Genomic DNA, 25,878 nt, shown 5'->3' with positions numbered 1-25,878 from the left:
GTATTTGTACTCGATACAGTGGGAAAGTTTGTAGGGCACAGGTATTGCCCTAAATCTGAGACAGAACTTAACTTTCTACGTAGTGTAGTCACAGTCACAAACAATGCCGTTTCTACATCAAATCATGCAAGGACGACATTTTAAAAGTATTTTGACAAAACCAGTAGCTGAAGAAATCTGAGAGCCAATAATAAGTTCAGATTTATTGAATAATGTCAACAATACTGATGCTGTTTTTACATTTCATTTTATAAAGTAATGCTGATTCCCATTAACACACAAAGATCACTGTAAAGCAACACTGGCACATACACGTCATATTGTTTGTGTGATATCTAGTGGGGTGTTACACAGGTGATAGAATCCTCTCTGTATCAGATCAAGGACGCAGGATGCGTTGAAATGGTCTGTGTAAATACCAGCAAGTTGCTTACAGTGAAACACCTCTGTACATGTCATTACATACAGCTTTGGCCCTTGCATGCAGGGAAGGATATGGAGTATCCAAAACCACAAGTGATCCCCTTAAGGCTATCAGGCTTTCTGTCCAGTTATAGCCCCAATACATGTATTTGTTGGGGAGAAGTGCCTGTGACAAGATCTTTTTGGACAACTGCTGCAATGCTGGGAGAATTTAGTGTGAACTAGAGTGTACTGTATACTTCAAATAAAATGAAAAGTAGTTTAGCGGTATTTGCAACTTAGTAATTAACCAAAAAGTACTGGGCTCAACATGTAAGATTAGCAATAAATACAAATTACTTAATGTTTGCATATCAATTGAAGTACGCTAACGTCACTTGATAAAACCTGATTAAGAACTGTAAAGCAGCACATTTGGCATGAATTTCAACACGAAGTATTTGCAATATAGCCCATTCATGTCCATTATTAAATAAGCTAATGTAGAAAAAACAAAACACTCCCTTTGGACAAAGAGGACATTGCTAAACTTTCTTCCCCAAAGGTCTAATTAAAACTACCTGCGAAGCCATCCCACACCTCCAAGCTAGACTTGCAACAGGCATCCTTCTCTGCTGCCAATTCAGCTCCGTCCTTGGGAATACTCACACTCCGTCACTAATGACAACCGTATTTTCTCCTCACCACACACCACAGTCAATATCTAAGTGTTAACTTCCCCCAAGGAAAATGAATAGCATCCTACTTGTGAAGACACACAAGGTAACGCAGCTGGTTACATCAGAAGAACGTTGTATCTGCTGAAAAGGCACCTGCAAGTCGAAAATCTTCCTTCGTCAGCACGCTGTACATTCGCTGGGGCAATGGCTTGGAGTAAGGTGCGGGGCGGGGGACGGTTGTGCGCAAAATCACCTCACGACCCGTGGGCGGTGGGAAATCTGAAACAGCCCCCACGTTGAGTCTTCTCTCCTCTGATGAACCTGATCTCCTCAGTTCTTCATCAATTGGAGGTGCTGCAGAAACCTTAAATAAGAGCAGAGGTATGGTTACAGGGCAAGCTGTGCCTTATAAAATGTTTAATGTTTAAGAGGAACAGAGGAAGATTAGAAATGGCAAACACATCTAAAGGCCTTATGTGTACACAGAGCAAGACACTAATGGGATGTTGAGAAATAAACTGCACACAATCAAATGGAAGAACCTTCACGTGTGGATGGTGAAGCTCAGCCTAGATTAAGCTCCTAACTTTTTCGGCAGTGTGAAGCAAGGGTCTTGACCAGACAAAAAGCCCCCTTCTCAAGCAGGGCTCCCTCCTCAGCTCTCAGTGGCTACACCAGGCCAAGCCACCCTCCTTTTAAAAATAATCAGTGCCACTACTGGAGTCTTGGCAAATAGTCACCTGCCTTTTGAGACTCAAAATACCACTTCAATAAATACCTCCTTTTCACGGTCAGAGGGAAGCTTGCCAAAATTACATTGCAGAGCAAGTGAGATGCTGTGCAGTCTCCACCAATGATCATTGCCCCGGAGCCAGTAATCAGCAACACTGAAGTCTGAATACTGGAAGAAGGGCTGGCATGCTCCAGTTAGCCCAATTACATATATATATATATACACACACACATCCCAATACCCTATAGCGTCCTAATTCAAGTGTATACAGCTCAAGGTTATCAGTGTCACTGAGGCATGGCAGAACCCCCCAGATGCCCCCTCTCAGCTGCCCCGCTGCACCTCTCCTCCCAGCCCTCTCCCTCACATGCTCCCCAGGAGCAGGGCCAGGTACTGGTCGCCTCTGCAGCCTGTGCCATAGAAGTCACCAGGGACAAACGCCCCTTGTTCCTACCAGAACAGTGCTAGGAAACCAACAGAGAGGATGTTCCCTGTGCTGTGTTTCTTCATGCAGTTAACCTAGCTCTTCCCGAAACCTCTCTGTATCTCTGTCCAAAAGGTTCAGTTGTGTCAGTAAGTACTGGTATCTTGGATTGGGATGTTCAGGTACTGTCCATCTCCACCTAACCCCCGAAACATCTGGCTGCTCAATAAACAAAACACAGTGAAGAATACAAAGGCAAGGCCACATATTTCAGCATCAGGAAATGTTAATATTCGCTTGAAGAAATGTTTTTTGTTTGGTTTGGGTTTTGTTGTGTTGGGGTTTTGTTTGGTTTGGGTTTTTTTTAAGATTTCTCTCTCTTTTCACTACCTGCTACGCTCCAAAAGTAAAGTTTGTGAATGAGGAAAAACCATTCTGGAAACACAAAATTATTTTTATGGTCAGTATGTGAACGACAGTACAAACTAAATCAGGCTGCTGTACTATATCTGCCAAAAGGTTCAACTCTATGCAGCTAGGGAAGATGAGTGGGAAACGAGGGACAAAGTTGGTTACCTCATCAGAAGATTCAGTCAGCTTGGAAAAGGATGAGAAAAGAACCAGTGATGAAAGATAGAAACAAAGGCAAGTCAGAGGTGACTTACAAGAGGTTAGGAGGAGATTGTAGGTTTAAGAGACATCATGCACTCTACTTCCAAGAGCATGCATTTGCTATCGTAATTTTCCTGAGAAAACTTGAGAATATAACAACACATTTTACACAACTCAGGAGTCCAGGTTCAAAAGGTAATGAACAAGGAAGTCATTCAACTTCTATGTACCAAACGGCTCTCCTACTGAAATAATTCATGGTAGATTAAACACAAAGGGGGGTTTGGTAGCAACTTAGCTCCTGTCCCACTGAGAAGTCTTAATTAACAGTGATCAACTTTCAGTTACTGATGTTTCAAAAGAAACAAACCCTTAGAAATTTACATGTATATTTATCGAACATTAACGCTAGAAGCTCTTACTCAGCTTTAAAAACATAACGCCTCAATATTAAAAAGGCAAGTGCATATGCTCGCATGCACTCACAGGGCACAATCTTGGGCTTTACAGGGAAGCCTGTAAGTAAGGCTGGTTGACAAGTTGAGATTTGCAACCAGATTTTCCCTCGAGACTAGAAGAATAAAATAAATGTTCTGATTTTCATTTCTCAGAATAACCATGGTCTGTTTTCAGAATGGTCCTTTTTATGTTGAGTTGCAAAATACAGATTATTATAAAATCATCCACACCTTAAAAGTGTTTAATTCCTAATCACGAAAATTTTACAGCAGTGATTTCCAAACACGATTTCAGGCTCTAAGATGTCTGCAATATTATGCTACCTCATTATTACCACTGTGGTTAAATTTTAGTTAATTTGATGCTATGAATAGGTGTAATTCTGACAGAAACTGAAGGCTGACTGCAGTCCAAGAAGTTTGGAAATCGATACTTTAAGGCTAATTATTACAAAGACTGCTTAAGAGAAAAAGGGAGTATTTATACTAATATAGCCTGGGGAAGGGTTTCCAGAAAACAGATGGAACACTGGCAATAAGCAAACTGAATGTAGAGTTGTACTGGAAAGGAAATGAAACTCTTCCTAAGCACAACAGTTTCCATAGAAAAAAAATCTCAAGTACTCCAAGTATAAGCCTCAGTCTAAAAAGTTACTCCTAAATTATTTAATATGATGATGTTTCTCTACATTGCTATGTGAAACAACACACTTGATTGTTCTTGCTGTAATGCTGCATAGATCGTGTAACTTGAATGACGCAGAAATTTGTGCCATAACAGCATTACTGATGTCACCATTTGAAGTAAATCATGCGTTAATGACACCTCTATCTACCCAGATGGCTTTAATTGTTTCACATCCCGGGTCACCTACTCTGCTTTTGCCTTGCAAGGTTCTGTTATTGCCAAAATCATGTTGAACATCACAAAAAAACCTCAAGCACATTTATGACAATACATGCATATATGCGGACAAAATAAACTGGCATCATGTGATAAGTTGTTGCCTTATACTGCTTAAATTAGAAGTGTCTGCAAAGCAATCAAGAACTCTTTCTTACCCTCTGAGCATTCACGAACAGCTTGTGAATAATGCTACCAGCAGGTCCTCTTCCTGCACCAATAACTGACACTTCTGGCTGCTCCAGGAGACAGTTCACAAATCTGGTGGTACAAAATATTGAAAAGGAAAAAGGAACGTTTCATTCTCAGCTGTATCCAGTTTGCTAACCTAAAACCAGAATTGCTTCCTGTGAGGTCTCCACCTAGCATCATTTCCACAGAGCAAGAACTGGCAGACACTAAAAGTTCAAGGAAAAAAAACCCGGCACTTCCCAGCATCCCACTCAAACACTATCATCACCTTTTCATCCCTTTACTCCTTCCCCTCTACCCTAAAGACTAAACCTCCCTTAGCCTTCAGTTGTTCCCTCCTCCCTTGTTGCTCTTTCTTTCATGCTAATACAAGCGGCCATTCTTCCACAAATAACATAGGTCAAAACTAAGCTCAACACCGCAGCCTCCCACGTAAGGTCAGGAAAGGCAGGATTGTATGGCCCTTTGCATCCCAACTCCAGCAGCAGGGCCAATTAACACCTAGGTTGCAATTCAGCCTCTGAAAGCACCTACTTCTCTCAGTTAACTATAAATGGAACCCAGGCTCCTAATGCGGATGTATAAATTCAACATGAAAAGCGTTCACGGTGTCAGCCACACAGTAACAACATGGCAATTTTTCTGAGCACAACGATACTGCATTGGTCAGACATCGCTCCTCCAAACTCCCAACATGTGCTACTAAACCATCTCTCCCTCTCAGCATGGCAGCAAGAAGTAAATAATCCGACACAGCAGGTAGTGAAGCAACAAAACATGGCTTGTTGCTTTTCATTCATATGGTTCTGTGGTAATGTGTTTCAAAATAGTAAGGAGACTAGAACAAGAAAATGTAACTTGGGGAGGGTATTTCATTTCATGTTAGTTACAGAAAACACTGAATTCCTAGTCCTTCTAATTTTACCTCTACTGTCACAAATTTCATCAAATGTACCTTTTACATAAACAAAAAAATAAATGAAGTCCCCAGTGCTGTCAAGATAAAACCACAACTCCGTTAAAACAATCTGCATCGCATGTTTTCAAAGAGATGGTTACACAGAGAACCATTTAGGGTGCCCACATACAACATCTCTAGGCAGCCTAGGGACCGGGATACCTTTTTAATAGCTCTAAACATTAGGATTCCTTAGTATTTCTGTATTATCATCGCTTCCATCTGTCCTAAATTTTGAAACTACAAAAAAGGGCATCAGAGGGAAAAAAAACCACACAGAGGGAGAACAAAAAAGGAAAAAAAAAAAAAAAAAAATCAGTCACCTTTGTAGATCTTCTTTCTCCTCCTCATTTTCACATTTCTCAACCCCAAATTTTGCTTTCAGAGACCTGGCCCTGGCAATGATAGCTTCCACGCTCATAATCTGAGCAATGATTTCCTGCAGGAGTTTAATAAAAATAAAGAGTGTAAAACCCATGAAGAGTGTAAAAGTCTACTAAGTCTTAAGTTCTTTAAGCCAATATAGAAGCCTTACTTCCAACTTCTTGTCCTCTGGATTGGGGAACCGTAGAACTTTACTGGAATGGGATATTATCTGCTTAATAATCTTCTTGACTGAAGATATATCTTCTAGTGCTTCTATTAGGAGGAAAAGAAATTAAGAAGTTGTAATTATTGCATTGGTGTTCACCTTAAAATATCTTAATAATTTATTAAACATTATTTACCTTCTTCCTTTACCTTGAGTACAGCTGCATGGATGATGCAAGGCAAGAGATGCCTTGCAAGGTCAGCTGGTTTCTGAACTGCAAGGTAATGAAGCACCTACAACAATAGAAAATTCAATATATTAGTGATCAAAACTGCTTCCCAAAGATAAGGTTAACTACAAAAGATGAGCACCCACACTGAAGAATTCACAAGAAGGGAGCACTGTTCTAAGACAGGACTCAATAGGTAGTTTTACATAAATCCTCAGTGATTGCTTACAGTCCCAACAGGTTAGAATGAAACTAAAAATAATTCTGTTTTTTAAAAATAATTAGTTTCCTAACATATACATGCAGGTAAAAATCTGGTTTATTTACTAATAATTCAAAGTACCACCTAAACATTACAGCTTGTGAAATTCCACACACTAATTACTTTAGATACTTCAAATACACCATTGTACAGCAGCAAGAATTTCTGATTAACCCTAAGCCACGTACAAAACAGTTTAATAACTCCAAGAATATAGTGCAAGGACATGTTAGAGTTCAAATCTTCCAGGAGGAAGAAGAAAGGGCTGCTATAAGCATTACAGATCAGACTATCAGTAGCCACAGAGCTTTTTACCTTCTCTGCCTCTCTAGTGTCATCGAAGAGTCTCTTCTGCCTCCGGGCTGGGACTGGTTTTGCTGTCTCCCAGGCCTCTACCCACATGTTGCTAGGAATCTTCATTCGGGCACTCAGCTCGCCCTTAATTACTACATTCCCCTTTTCATCGACCACTTCCTCTTCGATGTAATCCCGAGGGGAGTACCACCTCACAAAATCCTCCAGGCAACAGCCAGGATTAGCTGCCTGGAATGAAGAGGAGATAAAATTTGTACCTGAAAAATCCTATAAAAACATAATAACCTGGGTAGGAAGGCAAGGTGGTTTTAGTGGGTACAGCATAGGCTAGGAGCCAAAACTCAGGGAATTCTGTGCACAGTCACCAAACTGTAAACTAGGAAAGAGACCTGGGAAGGTGAGGCAATAAAGCATAAACCAAAACAATGGCAAGGGGTAAAACCCACAGCATCAACAAATACAAAGAAACCGTTGTCTTATCACCCACAACAGTACATTTGTCAGTTATTTCAAGCAAGCTCAAAATTGTGCTGTTAAGTCAAGCTTCTGTCTGGGACCTGATACATGCAATAAATACGAGTTTTCATTAATTTTATTATCTATAAGCTTATACCATTAAAGACTTAGATGAAAAACAGTCCAAGCCTAACAGAATCACTGGGCTGCATGCATACGCTTTCAGCACTGACTTTCCACCTTTTAAAACTCCAGTAACAAAATTCGCCTTTTCTTCTTCCTTTAAAAAGGAACTGAAAAAAACCCAAACATCTCCCCCAAACAAAAAAATCCTTCATTTTTCATAGATGCAATGTCAACACAAATAAATACATCCATAGGTCTAGAACATAAAAGGAAACCCAGTTTTGTATTCAATGCACCTATTGAGAGTGCACTTCTGCTTCAAATTACAGTGCTATATTCTGAGTTTTTAGATCACTTGCACCATAGAAATAAAACTGCCACATACATCTAATATAACATGAATCACTGCTAATAAAGTGATATTGACATTAGAAATACTCTTACTCCACAGTACACCTGTATCCTTTTACTACAAAGTAACATTGCAATAATTAAAAAAAAAAAAAGCTATTTCATGACAGAATCTTTAATCTTTTTAGAGTTTTGAGATCCTTTGATGACAGCTCCCTCTTACTCCCTCTGCAGAGCTCAGAAAAGAAATGAAACAAATTACCCAAACCCACAGCTAGTCCAGTCCCAATGTGATGAAAAGCTGCATAGGACTTCTAAGTGGTGATAAACTTATCCTTCCTACTAAAGAACACATCATCTACTGTTCATAAAAATTACGTCCATCTCCCCAAAGTATAAATACAGAATGGTGAGCGTGTTAATAGATTAATTTTTTTCTTTACACCACCTTTACATTTTATGTGTTTGGAGTCTGATTAAAGGTGCATTTTACAAAGCTAGACAGAGTGGAAAGTTCACATAAGAGAGACACTAGATGAAAGCTACATGGTGGTGGGAGGGAGGGGGAAGACATGTAATTTTTATCCAGGACTTTGATGCTCAGTTTTCTTCTGTCATCATTTTATGTGGGCTTGTCCGAGTTTTAATTCCCAATTTATCAACTGTATGTTTTGGGAAAGGGGTGGGGGGAGGGTGTTGTTTCCCTCCCACAGGCATTGTACAAATTTTCTGGAACATTACAGCATAATAGACTAGATAGTCACAGATTTTGAAACATTCTAAGAGTTTTATCAATAGGGTTTTTTCACTATTTTGAAACTGGTTTGTGGAGGGAAAAAAAACCAAACCACCTCATCAGAAAAACCTTCAAAATTGTTCAACACAAGCAAGGATAGTTAATTAAGAAGAAAGCAGTTTGACAGAATTCTTCAAGTAGTACTACCTTAAAAGACTCCATATCTGAGAGCAAGCAGGCACTCTGCATGCGTGCCCGAAGATGAGCACCTTCTGCTGACGTCCCGAGTTTTGCCAGGACCTCGGACTGTTCTTCCAGCAAATCTTCAGTCATGGGTGCTGGTTCCTGCAATATGGGAAAAGACAAGTTTAGAAATAGCCGCTCCTCGACTTAGCCCTTAAGGAAGGAGGAGTGGAAAGCTCCCTGTCACCAAAGTTCATTCTACTTTATTTATACTTAACGGAAATAAATATAAGTTACTACTGCTTAAACTGTTTACCCTAAAGCTGTGCATCAGAAGACACTAACAAAAAAAAAATAAAAAAGAAAACAACCTGAGAATGAAGTAACAATATAAGGATATATTGTTAAAATGCCAAAATCCAGATAAAGTCCTAGAAGTGTTTGGCTGATACTGTTCTGTTGAGACAGATGAAAATCCACCTAAAGCAATGTAGAATTTTTGCCATCGATACTGTCAGCACATAATTGACAACATTTTGCCTGACTATACTCTGCGCAGAACTTCTACCCACACAAAGCAACATCCATTAAAAATTTCTCTCACGTCAATGAAAAATACTGTATTCTTCACACGTGGCTGATTTCCAACTACTTCCTATTTCATCCCTAGTCACGCTGCAAGAAAGTCTGTGTCAGATAACATTTCTAGTAGTTTGATGATAAACCTGCTTTAGATAATGGTACCAAAACCTGATGACTATGGTCTTTTATCAGTTGAGAGTTATTTTTTAAAAGAAAAAAAAAAAAAAAGGAAAAAAGTAGCAGCAAAACTGATCCAGTACTCTGGACAGTCAGCTAGAAATCTTCATGGTGGAAGGACCATGGCAGTTCCTACTTTACAGGAAGGAAGGAAGAAAAGAAGCGGATGGAACATGCCTCAAGAGCTGGAAATAAAAAGAAACCCAAATTTAAGATAGGCAAGACAGCTTAATTCTTGTTTAAAACCAATTTGTTTCTAGTGAAATTTGGTAAGGAGACCCATTCTCAAATATAACAAAGAGCATGTGACATGTCAGTTTAACAGCCTCATCAGGTTTTAAAAATGGAATACAAGGTCTTAGGCCAAAAAAACTTAGCAATTTTAACAACAGGTCAGGCTATAACCTGCAAACTATGTGCAATTTCACAATCCCAGGTACAAGCCATATTGCCTGAGAGTTGTATTGTACATCTGGCTCAGCTCTTGCTACCTAACCTGTGTTATTGGAATGTAGAGAGGCTCTCCTGGATGCAGCAGCGTCAGCTTTCCGTGCGGGTGCAGACGACCTTCTGGTTTTAAGTTTACAGGCTCTTTGTTGCCTTCTTTTGCTCCTCCTTTCTTTCCATTTTCCTGCCCATTTCCTTTAAGATCTTCTGTATCACTCAGACATTCAAAAAACTCCTCTTCGCTGTCACTCCACGATTCCCAAGACTTGCCAACTTCTTTTTCCTTATCAGGGTTCTCTCCAGAGTGGTCTGCTCCTTTTCCAGTATCACCAGGTGAACGATCAGACATGGTCCCCCTTTTCCCCTCATCTCTTGCTTTCTTTCTTTCTATGCAACAATTTAACATCTAACAAGTTAAAGGAAAAAAAATGTTTAGCAATTACTTCTCTTATGGAAACAATGTCGCAGAAAAACTTGGAGAGTCACCAAAAATCTTTTATAATTCTAAAAGATAATAATTCCTTTGAACTTGTTGCTATAACAAAGCTTTTTTCCCAAAAAATGAAGTCCATACCCAATAATACAAGCATAACTAAATCTACAAAAACAATATATTTAGCTAATAATTGCTGTAATTTTGACAGTTTCCTTAGGAGAAAAATCATTCTTAAGTTTGGGATATTTACCTGAAGTTTCTGATGCAGTAAACAGCATCTCAGATCTGGAGGGCCATTAGCTAATCTAACAAAAGGTAGAAGTGTAACCATTATCAATTATAAAGTTGAATCTTTCACACACATATGGTCTTAAATCATATGAAATCCAAAATAGGGGCAAATATCCACATTGAACCCACCCCCACCATTTCAGCTATGCAGCTCTTCTATGGTCTCAGAAGACAAGCTAGTGACTGAACAAGCCCTGAAGTTAAACTACATTTATTTCCTAGAGGTCGTTTCTGAAACTCAGAGATCATTCCCACTAATACAAAACACACTGCATTTCCTGGTCAGTTTTCCATTTGGATGTTAAAAGGGTAGCTGATTTCAAACAAAACTTAAGCACTTTTGACTTTACTTTGAAAACTGCAGTGATACAGTAGATTGATCTCTATATATTTCAAGCTCCATTTTATTTGTTAGCGTAACCATTTGAAAGTACAAACTAGTAAATAAGTGGCCAGTTCATCCCATTTTAAAAAAAAAAAAAAAGTATGTATTTTTGCTCTACATTGGTATCTCCTCTTGACAGAACCCTTCATTTGGTCTGCAACAAGCTCTGCTGCAGCAAGCATCACCTAGAAGGGTTGGAATACTTGAGACAGCATTAGCTGCCTGAAAAGGCTGCTACACCATCAGGAACTTGGAACAGCTCCCTTAGAAAAGTGGCGAAACGACACTACAAAGCAAAGGTGTCTCTCACTGTATCAGCTCCTTCATTTTCATCTAATGATAAACTGGAAGCCAAGCATTCACATAAGCTTCCCTCCTGTCCCCATTCACAAAATGGAGTGCTCTTTAACTTGAGCTGCCTCCAGACATCTTGAAGTTTTCAAAGGATGGCACAGTCACTTTTCTCTACTGCCTATCCTTTCTTGCTTTAAGGAAGTAGGTTAACAGAGGACAGCATTTGCAATTTAAAAAAAACAAACCGAAACAGTATGTTTCAAAGCCATAGTGAACTCACACTATTCCTGAAACAAAGAACATTTTCTATGACAAAGCAACATAAAAGAAAAAATCTTACCCTGGAATAAGGTAGTTGTTCTCCCATCTGTAGCGCATTTCTAACACAAATTCTTGCCAAAGATGTGCCACTCCTTTTACTCCTCCATGGTAGAAGTTTATCATACAAAGACATAAAGCTAGTTTGTACGTCAGACTATCAGAAGGAGCAGATTTAAACTGACTGAAGAGATTCTATGTAAGAAATAAAAGAAAGCAGGTAATACAGGAACAGTGTCATTTTTTCCAGAACTACACGATCTCTTTCCTGTTTGATAATACAAGTGGCTAAATAACATTTTAAGCCCATAAGTATAAGCTACAAAAAATTACAGTCTTTGAAAGAAAGAAAAAAAAACAAACAGAAAAAGCCAACCCCAAAACAAAACAAAAACCCCCAAAATAATCACTATTTCTACCTGGAGATTCGACTAAGCTAACTTCATCTTGCCAAAAAATGATCTATTACAAGACATAGGGCAACCACAGTAAAGTCCGTATGAACACACGCTCAAAATTGCTTTCTCTCTCTCATGAGTGTCAGTCAAACTTACATAATCTTCATTCTCTGGAGGAGGATTGTTTCCTGCTGAAGTGCTAGTTCTGCTTTCGAATCCATCTGCGAGTTTGTCAGCAGCATCAGGAAATAAGAACTTCAAGGAAAAAAAAAAAAACCACAACAAATTCCAAACTTGCATCAGTATCTTTTTTTCTGCTTTCCCCACATTCTCCATAAAGCTCCTGCTGGTTACATACCAGAAATCCCTATAATTAAAAATGTTAGCAGAGTTCAGAGTTCGTTTTCAGTCTACTTACATTGTAGAGACTTGTAACAGCTTAGGCTGTTTCAAAAAGCTGATAAACACAATATTAATAATGGAACTGACATCAGAGACATATATTTATAATTCTGCCATAAACTATAAATCAAATGCATCAGTGGAAGCATGAAATACATGTTTTATATTAATGTGCCTGGACAGCTCGCTTACCAGAAGAATAGTGTTCAGAACTTCATTGTTTAAAGGTGATTCATCTACACCTCTGTGTTTGCGAATTTTTTTCTTTGCACTGTGAACCATATTTGTGACTGATAATTTATGAATTGGGACTGGTGCTGGCTCTGTGAGCTTTGACAAAGCATGGGTAATATCAGCAACCTCTATAAAATAAAATAAAATTAATTAGAACAAACAAAAAAAACCCTGCAAGACCATCTCTCTTTAAAAAGTTCACCTGTCATATTCGATCTATTTACTTTGTATTGATATTAACACCCTGTTAACCAAAGCCACACCCCTGTGCTGTCAGGTACCATACCTGACATTTGGTGTTCTTAGCCACAAAGGTAAGCAGTAGAATGAAGTCACAAAGGAGTCTCAGACTGTCCTTGATTTAATTTACTGAGGTCTAGACTGAGTTGGCTGTAGATAGTGCCTGCCACCTACTGTAGTAGTACTGCATACCTGCACACAATTACAGCCAGCAAAAGGCTGCTGACTGGCCAGCGTTTAAGCTTTGTTTATATGCAAAACCAAGACATACACTGTAGATAACAAAGACTGTTCAAGCATATGCTAGAGCTTTAGACAAGCCTTAAATAAATCCAGTTTTAATCACTATATGTACAACCTTACATGGTGTAAGCACTATTTGGTTTTAGAGTCCTCAGGTAAACTCCTCAAATCAAAAGATTTTTTCCAAAGTTGTTGCTGGTAAACTTTAGAACCTCTCTTACAATACAACTAATTAACATTGTTAAAAAGAGGGCAGACAAATTTAAGTGAATAATTACCAGCAGCCTGGAAAACCTCACCTTTGCAAACATTTCAAGAAAATCAGAGATAAGGAGGGCTAACGAGACCGTATGTTAAGCACTGAGAGTAATACATACCCTACCCAGTCTAACACCTTTTCCAGCTAACTAGGGAGCACCTTCAAAACTAAGTATAACAAAAGAAACTACATTGATACAGGCCATATTTGCAGGGAAGAACAGGCAACAAGAGGCAGGAAAGAAGGGAATGTTCACCACATACAGTAAAAAAAGTGAAAGGGACAGAAACATCAAAAAGATGTCAATATTTATACTCTTGGGATAAAGTCTGACCTGTTGGTCAGATAATTTTGTTTCATTGGTTTTGTTTGGTGGCTTTTAGTCTGGATTTAGTTTTGATTTGGGTTTTTTGAGGATGACAGCAACGCCTCTCAAACAGATTAAAGATTCTTTAAACTGGCTGTTAAAACATGCACTACATAGTACTTCAAAAAGCAAAACAAGTGGAAAAAATACATTAAAAAATGCAGACAAATCTGTTTAATGTTTGCTCAAAACCAACTCTTGTACACACTAGTCAAAACTCTTGTTTTCCAGTAAAAAAACAAAACAAACCCACAACTCTAACACAGGTAGTTGTCCTCTAGGACTTCGGGAGCTAAGCTTGCCTAGAATTCTTGAGAAATTGTACCACGTAGCACTGGCCAGAAAATTCCTAGCAGTATTACAGAAAATGCCTAACAATTAAAATCAAGTAACACAAATCATCAAGATTTTAGTTTGACCTTTTCCTTCTTCTTCAAATGCAGACCTTCCAAGTATCTCATCAGTTGACTCCTTCCGACGGCAAAGCTTGAAGAATTCAGTAAGAAAGTCACCTAGAAGGGAAACAAAGTTTCTGAACAACTACTCAATTAAAATCTCATTGAACAATAAGCTAACCCTCAAAGTGATTCCTCAGGGACAGTAAAGTTTATCTTTTCATCTGAAAGAACATAATAATTTGTTCTGAAGTATAAATAACTTTAAACCACATTATTAAAGCTTAGGAAAACTTACATCTAGACAGCTATCAGCCACCTTTCCAGAGCACAGTTCTGCATGCAGTTTAATCCACTTCTTCACTCAAAGCAAGCTGAAACTTCTGCAGAATACTATTTTTTTTGTTATTATTTTTATTTTTTAGTTTTGAAGCCTGTTTCCTCACAAGCTAAAAGAAAAAGACGGACAACAGGACAATTCTCCAGGCATACCAATCCTGCCTGTCAGACAGATCAATTCAACTAAGGAAATGGATATATGCAGAAGGCGCTTAAAATTTAAAGGTGCTAGGACATCCAAATTTGCACAGAACGCACACACACAAAGTGCCTATTCTCTGGAACCTGGTGAAGTAGGAACAGCAATGAAGCGCACAGATGGAGAATAACCTCCAACAGAAACTCATGTGTTTGCAAAGCTTGTGTTCTTGAAAAAGACAACCAAAATATTGTCCACTCAAAAAAAAATAAGGGGAGTGAGGAAATGGAGGTCATCAGGTCATCAACAATTCAATCCAACTTCACAATTTAATAGCTTAAAAGCCATAAGAGAAGATCAGGAATTCTGATGTCTTACCTAACAGACACTGAGGGTTATCTGCTTTTCTGACTCTCACAGACCACTGGGGTGCTTGAAGAGGATCCAGATCACTTTAGAAAAAAAAAAAAAGTGTCATGCTGTCACTGTAAGTACTCAGGAGATGAGTATCAAATTCTCAATAAATGGAATGTCATAGCCAGTTAGGCCATGGAAGCCATGACATATACCAAATTACATAGGAGAACATAGCAAACATTCTAAAACACAAGCAAGAGTCCCTGATCTCATGTACATACATAACCCGAATAACAAACACATAAAGAACAATTCAGTTCAACTAAATTTTCTTCTTTTAAAGTTGAAACTAATTTGTGTAGTAATTAAAACAGTAAACCACTTCTGGGTTTTTGAGCTTTTTTTCTTTTTTTTTTTTTTTTTTTCTTTTCTTTCTTAAGTATCAGTATACACTGTTCTTGCTCTTTAGGACGCTTACCAGAAAACCTGGATGATAGTCTTTGGGAGAGGGATGTCACTCAGTTAATTCTTTTTGCTTGCCATGTTCCAGTATCATCTTTCCCAAGAAATACGCAATACACAAAACTTTTAAGCCTAGCATGAGTATATGCCCCAAAATGGAGATATGTTCTGTTGACATTACGACACAATAATACTTTCTCACACAGAAATGCATTTCAAAAGAAGGTGTTTTCCCAAATGAGATGTTCTATCAGCTGACCTTAGCATTCCTCAAAATGGGCTGACACAGCCACACACAGTATTTTAGATGTCACTAAAATGCAGTAGTTAACAAATAAAGTACACTACTAGATATTTGCAATTCAGACAAAATACTTACGAATAAACATCATTGTCAACAATTATACCTTCTGTCAGGTGAGGCCATGTGGTAGCTAAATGAAGCTCACTGAAACAAAACAAGATTTAAATCTTTCAGTGCTACTAGAAAGTGTTCTCTCCATCATAGTTAAGATCTTGAAAGGTATTTGTGATAGTTCATGTTTAAGTCCCTCTATGTATTTTGCAACTATATCCAGAAATGTGCATTAAAAAATATTAAAATGGTTCCTAGATTTGCTGAGTGTTGATGGGTTGTTCAGAAGAGAACATCGAGATTGTAATAATTCGGTTTACAGACCCTCTCAATTTAAGTCTCATTTCTACAAATGCCAAAGTAAAAGATGAGAGCGAGTCCAACCTTTGAATGAAGGCACGCTGTTTTTAAATTTTATCTCCAATTAAGGTATATTTCAACACAATAGTTTCAGAGATAAATGGAGTACTCTAGAAGTTTATGGCGAAAGATTTATGAGCTAGAACTCTCCATATCATTAGACAATTTTGCAAATGGTCTCATTTGCTACTAGACCATTACTTTTCACAGATGTTTCTTATGTACTTGAATAATTAAATACCTGTTAGGGACATAACAAGTGATAGGCAGGCAAAGCTAAGATTTGAAATAACATACCTTTAAGTCTGCCATTAGGGAAGTTATAAAACAGAGTTTTCTGAACTCTTATCTTACCTAATAGGATCCTCACAGGCACCAAATGGTAACTTCCCAAATTCGAGGCCTCCAACTTCTCCCCCAACTAGAGCATCTATATCTGAAGACAGATCAATACATTTTCCATACAGAATTTATGGACTATTTTAACAAGCATATCATCTTAATTTCACAGTAAAAAGACTATAGCGTGTAGGATGACCAGACAATAGCTGAACAGCTAAGGTGACAGAGCTATGAAAATGCTGTCCTAGCAGACAAAGTAATTGTTTCCAGCAGAAACTGGGAAGTGATCATGCAAAAGGACATTCAAAAAGACAAATAAAATTCTTGCAATTCATGTTGAGGGAAGGTTATTCCCTTCATACAGGCAAAGATGATAGCTATAAAGGCAGCCTTAAGGAGTCACTGTTGACACAAGAACAAATAGACACAGATTTGCCACAAAAATATTTAGGTAGGAAATCAGTTCCAAGCAGAAAAGGAAGACTCCAGAAGAGCAACTCTGCAGAGTGAAAAAACCAACTATTTTTAAAAGGTTGACAATTTTATGAAGAGTGCTATGTTATGGCTCCTACAGTTAAAGACTTAAACCAATGATCTGGGAGATTCCTTGTAATCCCAGGTACTTACAGATGCCTGCCAGCATGCTCAGCCACCTCCCATGTTATATCCTTCAAATATATAAGCCAAAAATAGACAGTCTTCACCGAACAAAAATTTAAATGGGTAATGATATATTGTAATGCTATTATAGTAATGCTATTACAGCATCTGATCCTTAACTTTAAATGCATCTGGCAAACTGCTTACAAACAAAACAAGCAAGGTATTAGAACAGGTAAAATATTTGGATAACTTCATTACAATATCTTCTCTGAAGAAGAAATTAACAACACATTTAAATTCTTTCATTTTATTTGAGAAGTGAGGGCCTAGTTCTTCACAATGAACGTAAAACCACAACTGCATGTAGCAACAGCAGTAAATTGCTGTTTCTGCAATACACTATGCCACTAGCTCCCTTAACTAGAATCCTCCAAAAGAGTAAAATTTGAATCGCTCAAATCAAGAGATATGATCAGAGTAGTATATAACTATAGCAAGGCAGAGAGAGACTGTAGAAAACATTGACTTCTATGTCTGCAGAAATAATAAAAAATAAAATTTGTAGAACTAGCTTTCCAAGTTCTTTAGGTAAACTTGGTTTACCTACAAAGAGAAACTATCACTTAAAACAGCACTCATTTTCCCTGACCCTAAAGAGCAGGATTCTCTTTAAACATTTTTCAACACTCCTTTGGTACAAAGCACACAGGATCAACTTCACTACAGACTTCTTCAAAACATTCCTTTCATTGGTATTGGTACTTTTTTTTTTAAAGCAAAGCAAAGTGAAACAATTAGGTAACCAGACTAAGGTCACACAGGTTCTGTGTCTCTAAGTGTGCCCTAAATACTTTAGCCTTGTTATGTAAAACTACTACTAAGTCAAGAATATAACTTGGAGCATTTTAATTGCTCCACCACCTTGTGCCTAAAATATCACATCACTAATAAAGAAGGAACTAATATCTACCTTTGTCCTATAGATTTGTTTACCTTTGAGCCAAGAGAAGTTTATAATTTATTTTCTGATGCTACCTATATAGAAATAGGTCTGTTAAAACAAATCCTTGATACCTAAGGAAGAATGTGTTACCACCAAGCAAGCATGAGAGTTCACTGTGAGAGTACCAAGTGAGTAAACTCACTCTGTTTTTCCTAAATAGCATCACTATGGCATAAACTTATTGAGTCTGGTGTATATACTTTAGATTCAAGACTATACATTACTTTTCACCTTTCTCCTCCTCATACAAGACTACTATAATAAAAGGCTTGATCAGAATTTTTTCCTGCATTGAAAAAAAATAATCAAAATCAACTTCTTGGCTTATTTAGCACTGTGTAAACAACAACAAACCCACAAACTTTTACCTAAGTGATGTACATATAATATTTTCTCCTTTTCCCACTGTTAATACACTTAAATAGCAAAGTATTAGAATCAGTTACTTTATGGAAATAATTGACAAATACTCCTGTGAAGTATTAGCACCTACTAGAATCTGTATCCAAATGTTTCCCTAAGGAATTCAGGGCAGAACTCTTTACAGATCCACAGTCAGTCGCCCTTTTCTCTCCAAAATAGATACTACCACCTTAGCAGTATCACTAAATCTCTAAATGCTAATAAAAAAGCATATTTCTACACACAGCCCTAACCAAAACACCTGTCACAACCATAAGACACAGACATGATTTCAGAGCAGTTTTCAGTTTGCTAGCCTATCATAGGGAGTGGGATGGTATTCAGGTTGTAACTGAAGCCTTTCCTAGTAATGCAGAAAACATTTCAATTCTTCAGGCAAGACACACAAACATTTTCTTTAGCGTCAACTGTTTATCTTAAAACAAGTTATTCTGATGACACAAGTCTCCTACCTGGTGGCTGCTGCGGCCAGAAATACTGCTGCCAGTCTTGAAGCACATATGTAAGTCGAATAGCCATGCTAACCGGAGGCAGTGGTGTTAAAGGGCATCCCTTGAAAATATTAGAGAAAAAATTCAATGTAAAGAGTATATCCTCTCAAACACCTCAGGCCTTGAACATAAATTAGTTTTGACAGCTTGTATTAGAGCTAATTTTATCAGAACTGCAACACCCCAAGTATTACTAGTAAAGCTATATAATAAAAATATATATAATAAAAACCCACCCCAAACCTCTCCTCCCCTCTTAAACAGCAAAATAGAGTTTGTTTTGGGGAGGGTGAAGAGAGGGTTGGTATGAGGAGATTGTAAAACAGACACATTCTTTCACGCACCAGTGGTAAATAAAAATGGAAGAAGGTGGCAACACTGAGGAACAAAAGCCATACCAATTTTCACTTTATCACTAGATACTGGTGATATCTGGAAATAGACTTCGCTGATATCAGCGGTGTAAGCCTCATTCTTACAAAAAAAAAAAATCCCTAGAAAATAGAAGTGAATCTACAAGCAAGCAGGTAATAAAATAATTATTCTTAATATCAGTTATATACATTCAGATGCACTTACAATCTTGGATTTGAAGATATCCAGTAATCCTGACAAGTGAGTGTACTGATTTGGCACTTTGCGAAGATGAACCATTTCGAAGTCAGTTCGAACTCCTGGACCCTGACATTCTCCAACATACATTCGTCGCCATTTATGATGTATTTGCACAAATAGTGGTACCTGACTATAAAACGTGAATATTTTAGATTATTTAAAATGTCATGTTGTCTTGTAGTCTTTAAAACTAGCTAAATATTTTATCATCATTTCATATTCTTTAGAATACATTTTCTCTTACTGAAACACAGTTTAAAATGCTTAATAGGAATCAAAGTTAACCTTACCATTAAATGGAATGCCTAACAAATTGTCATGTCATAAGCATAGCCATATCCAAGACTTCAGGCTAAATACTTTTTCAGTCTAAATATTTTTTGAGGAAGATTAGAAAGTTTCTGTTACCACACATCGTGAAGAAATCCTCTTCCAAAAGTTTTATTTTGTATACCAGTTATTCCAACAACTTCTAGCAGCTTTTAACAGCCTTTAAGGGTTTTAAAGAATAATGAATATAAACAACACATTAAATCAATCTTTTTACAGTTTCCATCGGAAATTTTTTTTTAAATCCTTCTGTTACAGTATTACAGTGCAAATACAACAAACTCTGAATGTATTTTGCTAATAATTTAATACTTTTTCCTCACAATAGCAGTATGCTAGAGTTTTACATGGACATGTAAAAAGGCTTTACCTACCAGCCAGTGTTCCCCAATGCAATGGAAATGGAACTCAGCAAGAGGTTACATTTGGATTCACTAAGAACTGCATCATTATTTGCAGCTGGAGCAATGACCACAAACTCACGTAAGCCATACCTTAATAGAGAGAGGAAAAAAGAGCACATTTCTGGTTTTTGCAACATAGCTGAAACACAAAATTCTCAGAAATATTGTAAATTGAATAACCTAATTGTCACCAAGAGACTGTGGAATCTGTTATTTTGATGCGAGTACCTCTTTCAGAGAGTTCAAGAATTCAGTGGGCATGGAGTGCTGCAGATTCTCAAATCACAAACTAGCAGAGCTTAACACCATTCAAACACCGTACTAAAAATGAGAACATCCAGGTCTATCAGTCCTGAATTTTTCACTTTACATTACTAACAACTGCAATTTATACATAAAAACAACCTCTCTAGAACAATGCTGTAATGCTGAAGATTTGCATTACTAAGAATTTGGTTGTTGTTGTTTCTGCAGCTTTCCTTTTTAAGAATGCATCTAAATATTACAAATATAAAAGACTGGTTAGTCTATGAAATTCAGAAAAAAGTATATTGGGGAAAACCCAAAAAAGTAAAGGTAAGCCCACTGTGGTGGGCTTTTTTTGCACTCGTTTCCTGTGTACAGTCAGAATCATTTTACTGAAGTTTTAGCTCTTGGTAAAAAAAATAATACAAGTGATTGTGCCAGCATCAAAGATTTTTCAATTGCTATGCTTATTTACATTAAAGATGACAGGCAGAATACATACCATCTTACCAGACAGTGAGCTCTAGGAGGAAAGTCATTGTTCATGCACAGCAAGTCCTGCACAGGCAGAGGAAGGGCATCTGTGGAAAAAAAAAAAAGATAGATAAGAGCATCAGCATCCATTCACCTGACTTACAATTTACTTATATTTGCAATCTGTTGAATGCAAAGCATACTGAAAGAAATGTCAGATCACACCCATCAGATGCACAAAATTTCACACAGAAGCAAATCAACGCACTGTGAACTCCACATTCTGGAATTGTCTTTTGTCATATCCTTACGGGCACGTAAGAGAACTATCAGCTACCTTCTACCAGTTCTTCTTTCCCATCTTTGTCACTGGGTTCCTGTACAAGATAATGATGGGTAATTGAGAATTTGAAGTCTGCAAATGAAATTTCATCTGATTTCTCTTCCCATGCTCCCGTGGTGTATACACCCTGCATATAAAAAAAAGATATTATTTGATCACATAAATTTAGGTTAACATTCATAAGCCTTAAAAAGTATACTGCCTACACAACTTAACATATTTATTTATCTTTTTCTACTGCTGAATATTTATTCTTAAATAGCTAAGCATGGTTTAATTTCAAAAAAGCAATTCTCAAAGCACTTCATTATAAAGGCAGCTGAATGCCAATAATCATGTTCATTTCAAGGACCAGATATACTCCTGAGAAGTCTTTGGAATTATATGGCAATAAAAAGGCAGATATATCTCCTCATATGCAACTACACATCTTAAGTGTATGCACCCTCAACTTTTCCCAAAGACAAAAGTTTCCCACTTGGGATTTTATCTACATCTATACCATTCTACGCAAATATCACTTTATTATTTGCTTCAAATATGCTTTCACTGATAAATGATTTTTTATCTATAATTTGTAAAACTTCTGTGTGTAAAGATAATTTTTTTTAAACAAAAATACAGCACAGAAAAGTTTCTAGGAAAAAAATCAACATCACTGTATAGAATTGTATGCTGCTACTAAAACAAAGCAACTTGGATAACTCTTTGATCTGTAAAGGGCGTCTTCTCATTAGAAGTCAGGAAGAGAAGTCTCATCTAGAAAAGACGACATGTATGAATACACTGACAGCTAAGGTTGAAAACTAGTTCATTAGATAACGTAACTTTTTGTTCTGAATACTCTGTACCCTGACTAAACTTAAGAATCATAAAATTCCTCTGCAAACACAGCCATTCAATCCAGAACAGCTGAATTTATTTTCACTAGTATGCAGAAAGGCTCAGCAACTTCCTCTGCATTTTATAGGACTGAGAAAACACTACAAAGGCTCTAATTAGACTTCGAAAAAAATCTCTCCGATCTATGAAACATACTGAGTCACAAGTAGCACTACGCAAACCTCAACCGTAAGTATGTGAGGCGTGACAAAGGCACCAGGCAGGGCAAAGAGAAACTCCTTAAGAATTTAGAACAGCTTCAATCATGTTTCCAGATTCAAAACTGGAAATAAAAAAAAATTACTAGGCCCTATATGAAGATCCAACTTTATCAGGGAAACAGCCTGTTTGGCAGACAGCCCACCAATAAATTTACAGCAACTGTTTGTCAAATTCTCACTTTTACAAGCATAACTCCCCAATATGAATCATTATCTGCCACAGCTAAGAAAGCAGCAATGCGTGTAACATACACGTGTATTACTAGCTAGTAATTCAAATTCTAACAGAAAATTCATAAGCAGTAACTGACCTTTTGTAGAGGTTTGCCTGAAGAAATCCCAATAAGTTTCCAGTCATTCAATACTTCTTCTACTTTTGAAATAAATCTATTAGGGAGGGAAAAAGCATTAATATGTGCTGAACACTAAACTTGTATTATAATTCAGTTCCCTAAAAGCAGGCAATATGTTGTCCTACTACAGAATTCCTTAAAAAAAAAACCAAAGAACAAACGAACAACAAAAATCCCCCACTATCACAATAAAAACAGAACGACTGCTACTTTATACAAATAAAATGGTCTTCCTGTGTTTACATTTCAGGCAATAGTTACTTTCAGCAACAACTATAAGGATGCTTCAAGTGCTTACAGAATCTCACCTTTTTCTTTTTCAGGTATTGCAGCATATTAGTTTTAACATACATTCCTGTTTCACTGTTCACAGATAATAAACATTTGAGATAAGATCATAAACTAAATTCAGATTTAAAATGCAGTGCTTAAAATCCTTGTCTCCTGTCACAGACATCGCCACTGACAAAAGCGTTTTAAAAAATAATATGCTAAGAATGCAAAAGGATTCTTCACCACTCTTCACCTTAAATTTTCTCATGTTGTACTAACTTTTAAAGGCTTCAGCTATGAGAAGACTAATAATCAGGCAGCTACTTTAAAAAAACATATAAAACTTCTAGATGTTTATTCTAATTCCTTACAAACAGACATTAAACCAGACCTTTCACAAAGTTCAGAAATAGCTTGACTAGATCCTCTTAACCAACTCAGCAGTTGCGGCCTGAGCCTCCGCCGCAAAGACCCGACGGTAACGCCGGCACACCGGGACGAGCCTCCGGGTGCCAGCAGGTCCAGCCGCGGCGCAGGGGCCCACCTCCCCTCGGCAGGAACGGGCCAGGGCGGACAAGGCAGAGCCCCTGTGATCCCTCCCGCAGCGGCTGCGGTGAGGGCAGCGGGACCGGCGACAGCACCACCTACCTCTCCCACTCGGAGGCGGTGGTGAAGTCCGTGATTTCAAACACCTCCGACTCGGGCTGCAAGGAGAGAACAAGAGAAGCAGTGAGCGGGGATACCGCCGCAGCCCCAGCGGAGAGCGCAGGGGAGAAAGGGAAACACTCACTTCGCTGTCCGCCGCCATCTTGCGCCGCTGCCGGGACGCCCGCCCCCCCGGCACCAGCGCAAAGGTTCATGGGAAACCCGCGGAGGGCGGTGCGAGCCGTCCCGCCCCGGGGCTACTCGTCGCCTCCTCACAGAGCGCCCTGGCCGGAACCTCTCTCAGCTCAGTTCCGCGCCGCCGCGGCGGAGCTTCCCCGTCCCCTGGGCACCTCTCCCCGCAGCCCTCCGTGGGAGGAGACACCCGGGCGGCCCTCCCGCGCTCGCGGCTGGCTGAAGTGCTTCGCGGGCACTGCTGAGGGAGCGCCCGCTGTGGCGGTTACCTCACGGCGGTGCAAAGCTGAGGCATGGGTTGCTCCCAAAGACTTTCCGGCTCCGTCAGGGACAGCCCAAGAGGGTAAACAAAGTGTCTTACCGGCTGGACTGCCGTTTGCCCAAGGTACCGGGGCGCGACTGGCGTCGCATCTTGTCACTATTAGGCCGGTTATGCCGGGTACCTGCACATACATGAGTAGTACGTCCGTTTTTAGTCAGCCAGGAGCCGAGGTGTCCCTGGTCCAGCCTAAAACAAAGCTGGTTGCTTTGTTTGCCTCTCGCGTGTGTCACCCTGCCGCTGTATCCCGGGGGACGGTGTCAGAGTTGTTCTGGCATCCAGCAAACCAGTTCTCTTCAAAACCCTTTCACCTCAGCCTCAGCTCGGCTATACCTCTTTTATCCTTTCTTCTCCCCAGCATAGTCTGCTACTTAAAAAAAAAAAAAAAGTCCTTGAAGTCTGCTGTTTAAGACTGCCTGAAAGGAAACCAATAACTATTCACGAGTAGTGAGGAGCGTTTAGGTGAGCGGACTGAAAGCAAAGTTAAAATGATGTAGAAATAGAGAATGTAATAAAAGCATAAATTAAGGTAAACAGAAGAGAGAAGTATGTTTTGCTTTGGGTGCTGAGAGATCTGTCTTGTGATTAGGGCTTAAAATGCTACCGTTTAGTTCAACTCTGTGTTCTCATAGGTGACTATTGCTCTTTGAATTAAACTCCTCAGAGCAAAATGCCCCCGGGGGCGGGAAGGGGGGGAGTTGCCTCGGCAACATCGTGTAAACTCAACAGCCTCGCGTAGCAGGAGCTGCCTGGAGGATTTGCCTGCAGAAGATCTTGCCTCAGAAATAGGTACTACGTGCTCCGCAGTCAGAAAAACACGCTGAAAATAAAACCAAAGTGTATGTAATTACTGTTTGAATTCCGTGCTGTCCAGCAAAGACAGACAGCTGGGAGCTAAAAATGCTCTGTAACTTCTCTTTGGGCTGCTGTGCCTCTTTCATACTTTGCTGCTGAAGCACCAGGTAAGATGTTGTTTATGTCTTTTTACAGAACCTTTTCAGTTATTATTTTGAAGAGGTTTTTGTATATTAAAAAAAAAAGCAAAGTTTCGAGAAGTTCATTCTCTAAAATGACTCTTAACAAACTAATATAATGGGATAAACATTTTAGTGGATTATCTAGTGTTTAGCATAAGAATGAGAAATCAAGAATGCTGACTTCTACAGCTACTTTTGCACAGTTCATTGGATGACCTTGGTCATCGGCTATACATCATTCAATTTTTCTCTCTTTCCTCTTCTGTAAACTAAGAATGACAACACTGTCTGATTAAGCTGAAGGAAGGTATGTTTAGATTAGATATCAGGAAAAAAATCTCTGTGAGGGTGCTGAGACATTGGAACAGGTTGCCCAGAGAAGCTGTGGATGCCCCATCCCTGGAAGTGTTCAAGGCCGGGTTGGATGGTGCTTTGGGCAGGTGGAAGGTGTCCCTGCCCATGGCAGGGGGGTTGGAACTAGATGGGCTTTAAGGTCCCTTCCAACTCAAACCATTCTATGATCCTATGTCTGGCTGCTACATAGTTATAAAATAATGTACATTCCTCAGGTAAAAAGTGTTATATAAAATTTTTATAAAAAATTATAATTAATAATAATTAATTTTATGTAGGATAAATGCATGAGTGTCTTGGGAATGCTGCTGCATGCTTTCAAGGAATTTTATTTTTTTGCTACTAGAATCAGAAA

The 25,878-nt window shown here is 38.5% G+C and overlaps 1 protein-coding gene across 6 annotated transcripts; it reads right to left on the bottom strand.

The window, feature by feature from the left end:
- Nucleotides 1–188: 188 nt before the first annotated feature.
- On the bottom strand, nt 189–23,941 carry RAB3GAP1 (RAB3 GTPase activating protein catalytic subunit 1). 6 transcript variants are annotated; one of them, XM_075757215.1, is made up of 25 exons: nt 23,827–23,941; nt 23,685–23,740; nt 22,722–22,797; nt 21,302–21,434; nt 20,993–21,071; nt 20,215–20,334; nt 19,475–19,640; nt 18,857–18,956; nt 16,388–16,469; nt 15,698–15,766; nt 14,878–14,951; nt 14,046–14,138; nt 12,476–12,645; nt 12,038–12,136; nt 11,506–11,678; nt 10,446–10,500; nt 9,809–10,165; nt 8,578–8,715; nt 6,702–6,929; nt 6,092–6,188; nt 5,899–6,002; nt 5,687–5,802; nt 4,372–4,474; nt 2,816–2,836; nt 189–1,446 (listed from the first exon to the last, which is right to left on the bottom strand). In XM_075757215.1, exons 1-25 carry the CDS (start codon nt 23,842–23,844, stop codon nt 1,204–1,206), a joined length of 2,970 nt encoding a protein of 989 aa, XP_075613330.1. In that variant the 5' UTR covers nt 23,845–23,941; the 3' UTR covers nt 189–1,203. The 6 variants fall into 6 exon arrangements, 5 of the variants coding, with proteins under 5 accessions (XP_075613330.1, XP_075613333.1, XP_075613332.1 ...); XM_075757218.1 differs by having other exon boundaries at nt 23,428–23,740; nt 23,827–23,867; XR_012836178.1 differs by lacking the exon at nt 2,816–2,836 and having other exon boundaries at nt 6,105–6,188.
- Nucleotides 23,942–25,878: the final 1,937 nt, after the last annotated feature.

Source organism: Balearica regulorum, chromosome 6 (genome assembly GCF_011004875.1).
Source record: "Balearica regulorum gibbericeps isolate bBalReg1 chromosome 6, bBalReg1.pri, whole genome shotgun sequence".
NCBI lineage: Eukaryota > Metazoa > Chordata > Aves > Gruiformes > Gruidae > Balearica > Balearica regulorum.
Note: the sequence above shows the minus strand (reverse complement) of the source record. Positions and strands in the feature narration are given on the sequence as shown.

Bases quoted from the DNA above. Each gene is read 5' to 3' on its own strand.
- RAB3GAP1 (XM_075757215.1), bottom strand. The intron at 5,803-5,898 runs GTAAGGCTTCTA...AAACTCCTGCAG, and splicing joins CAGAGGACAAGAAGTTGGAA to GAAATCATTGCTCAGATTAT. The intron at 2,837-4,371 runs GTAAGAAAGAGT...TCCTTTTCCAAG, and splicing joins TGTTCGTGAATGCTCAGAGG to CTGACTGAATCTTCTGATGA.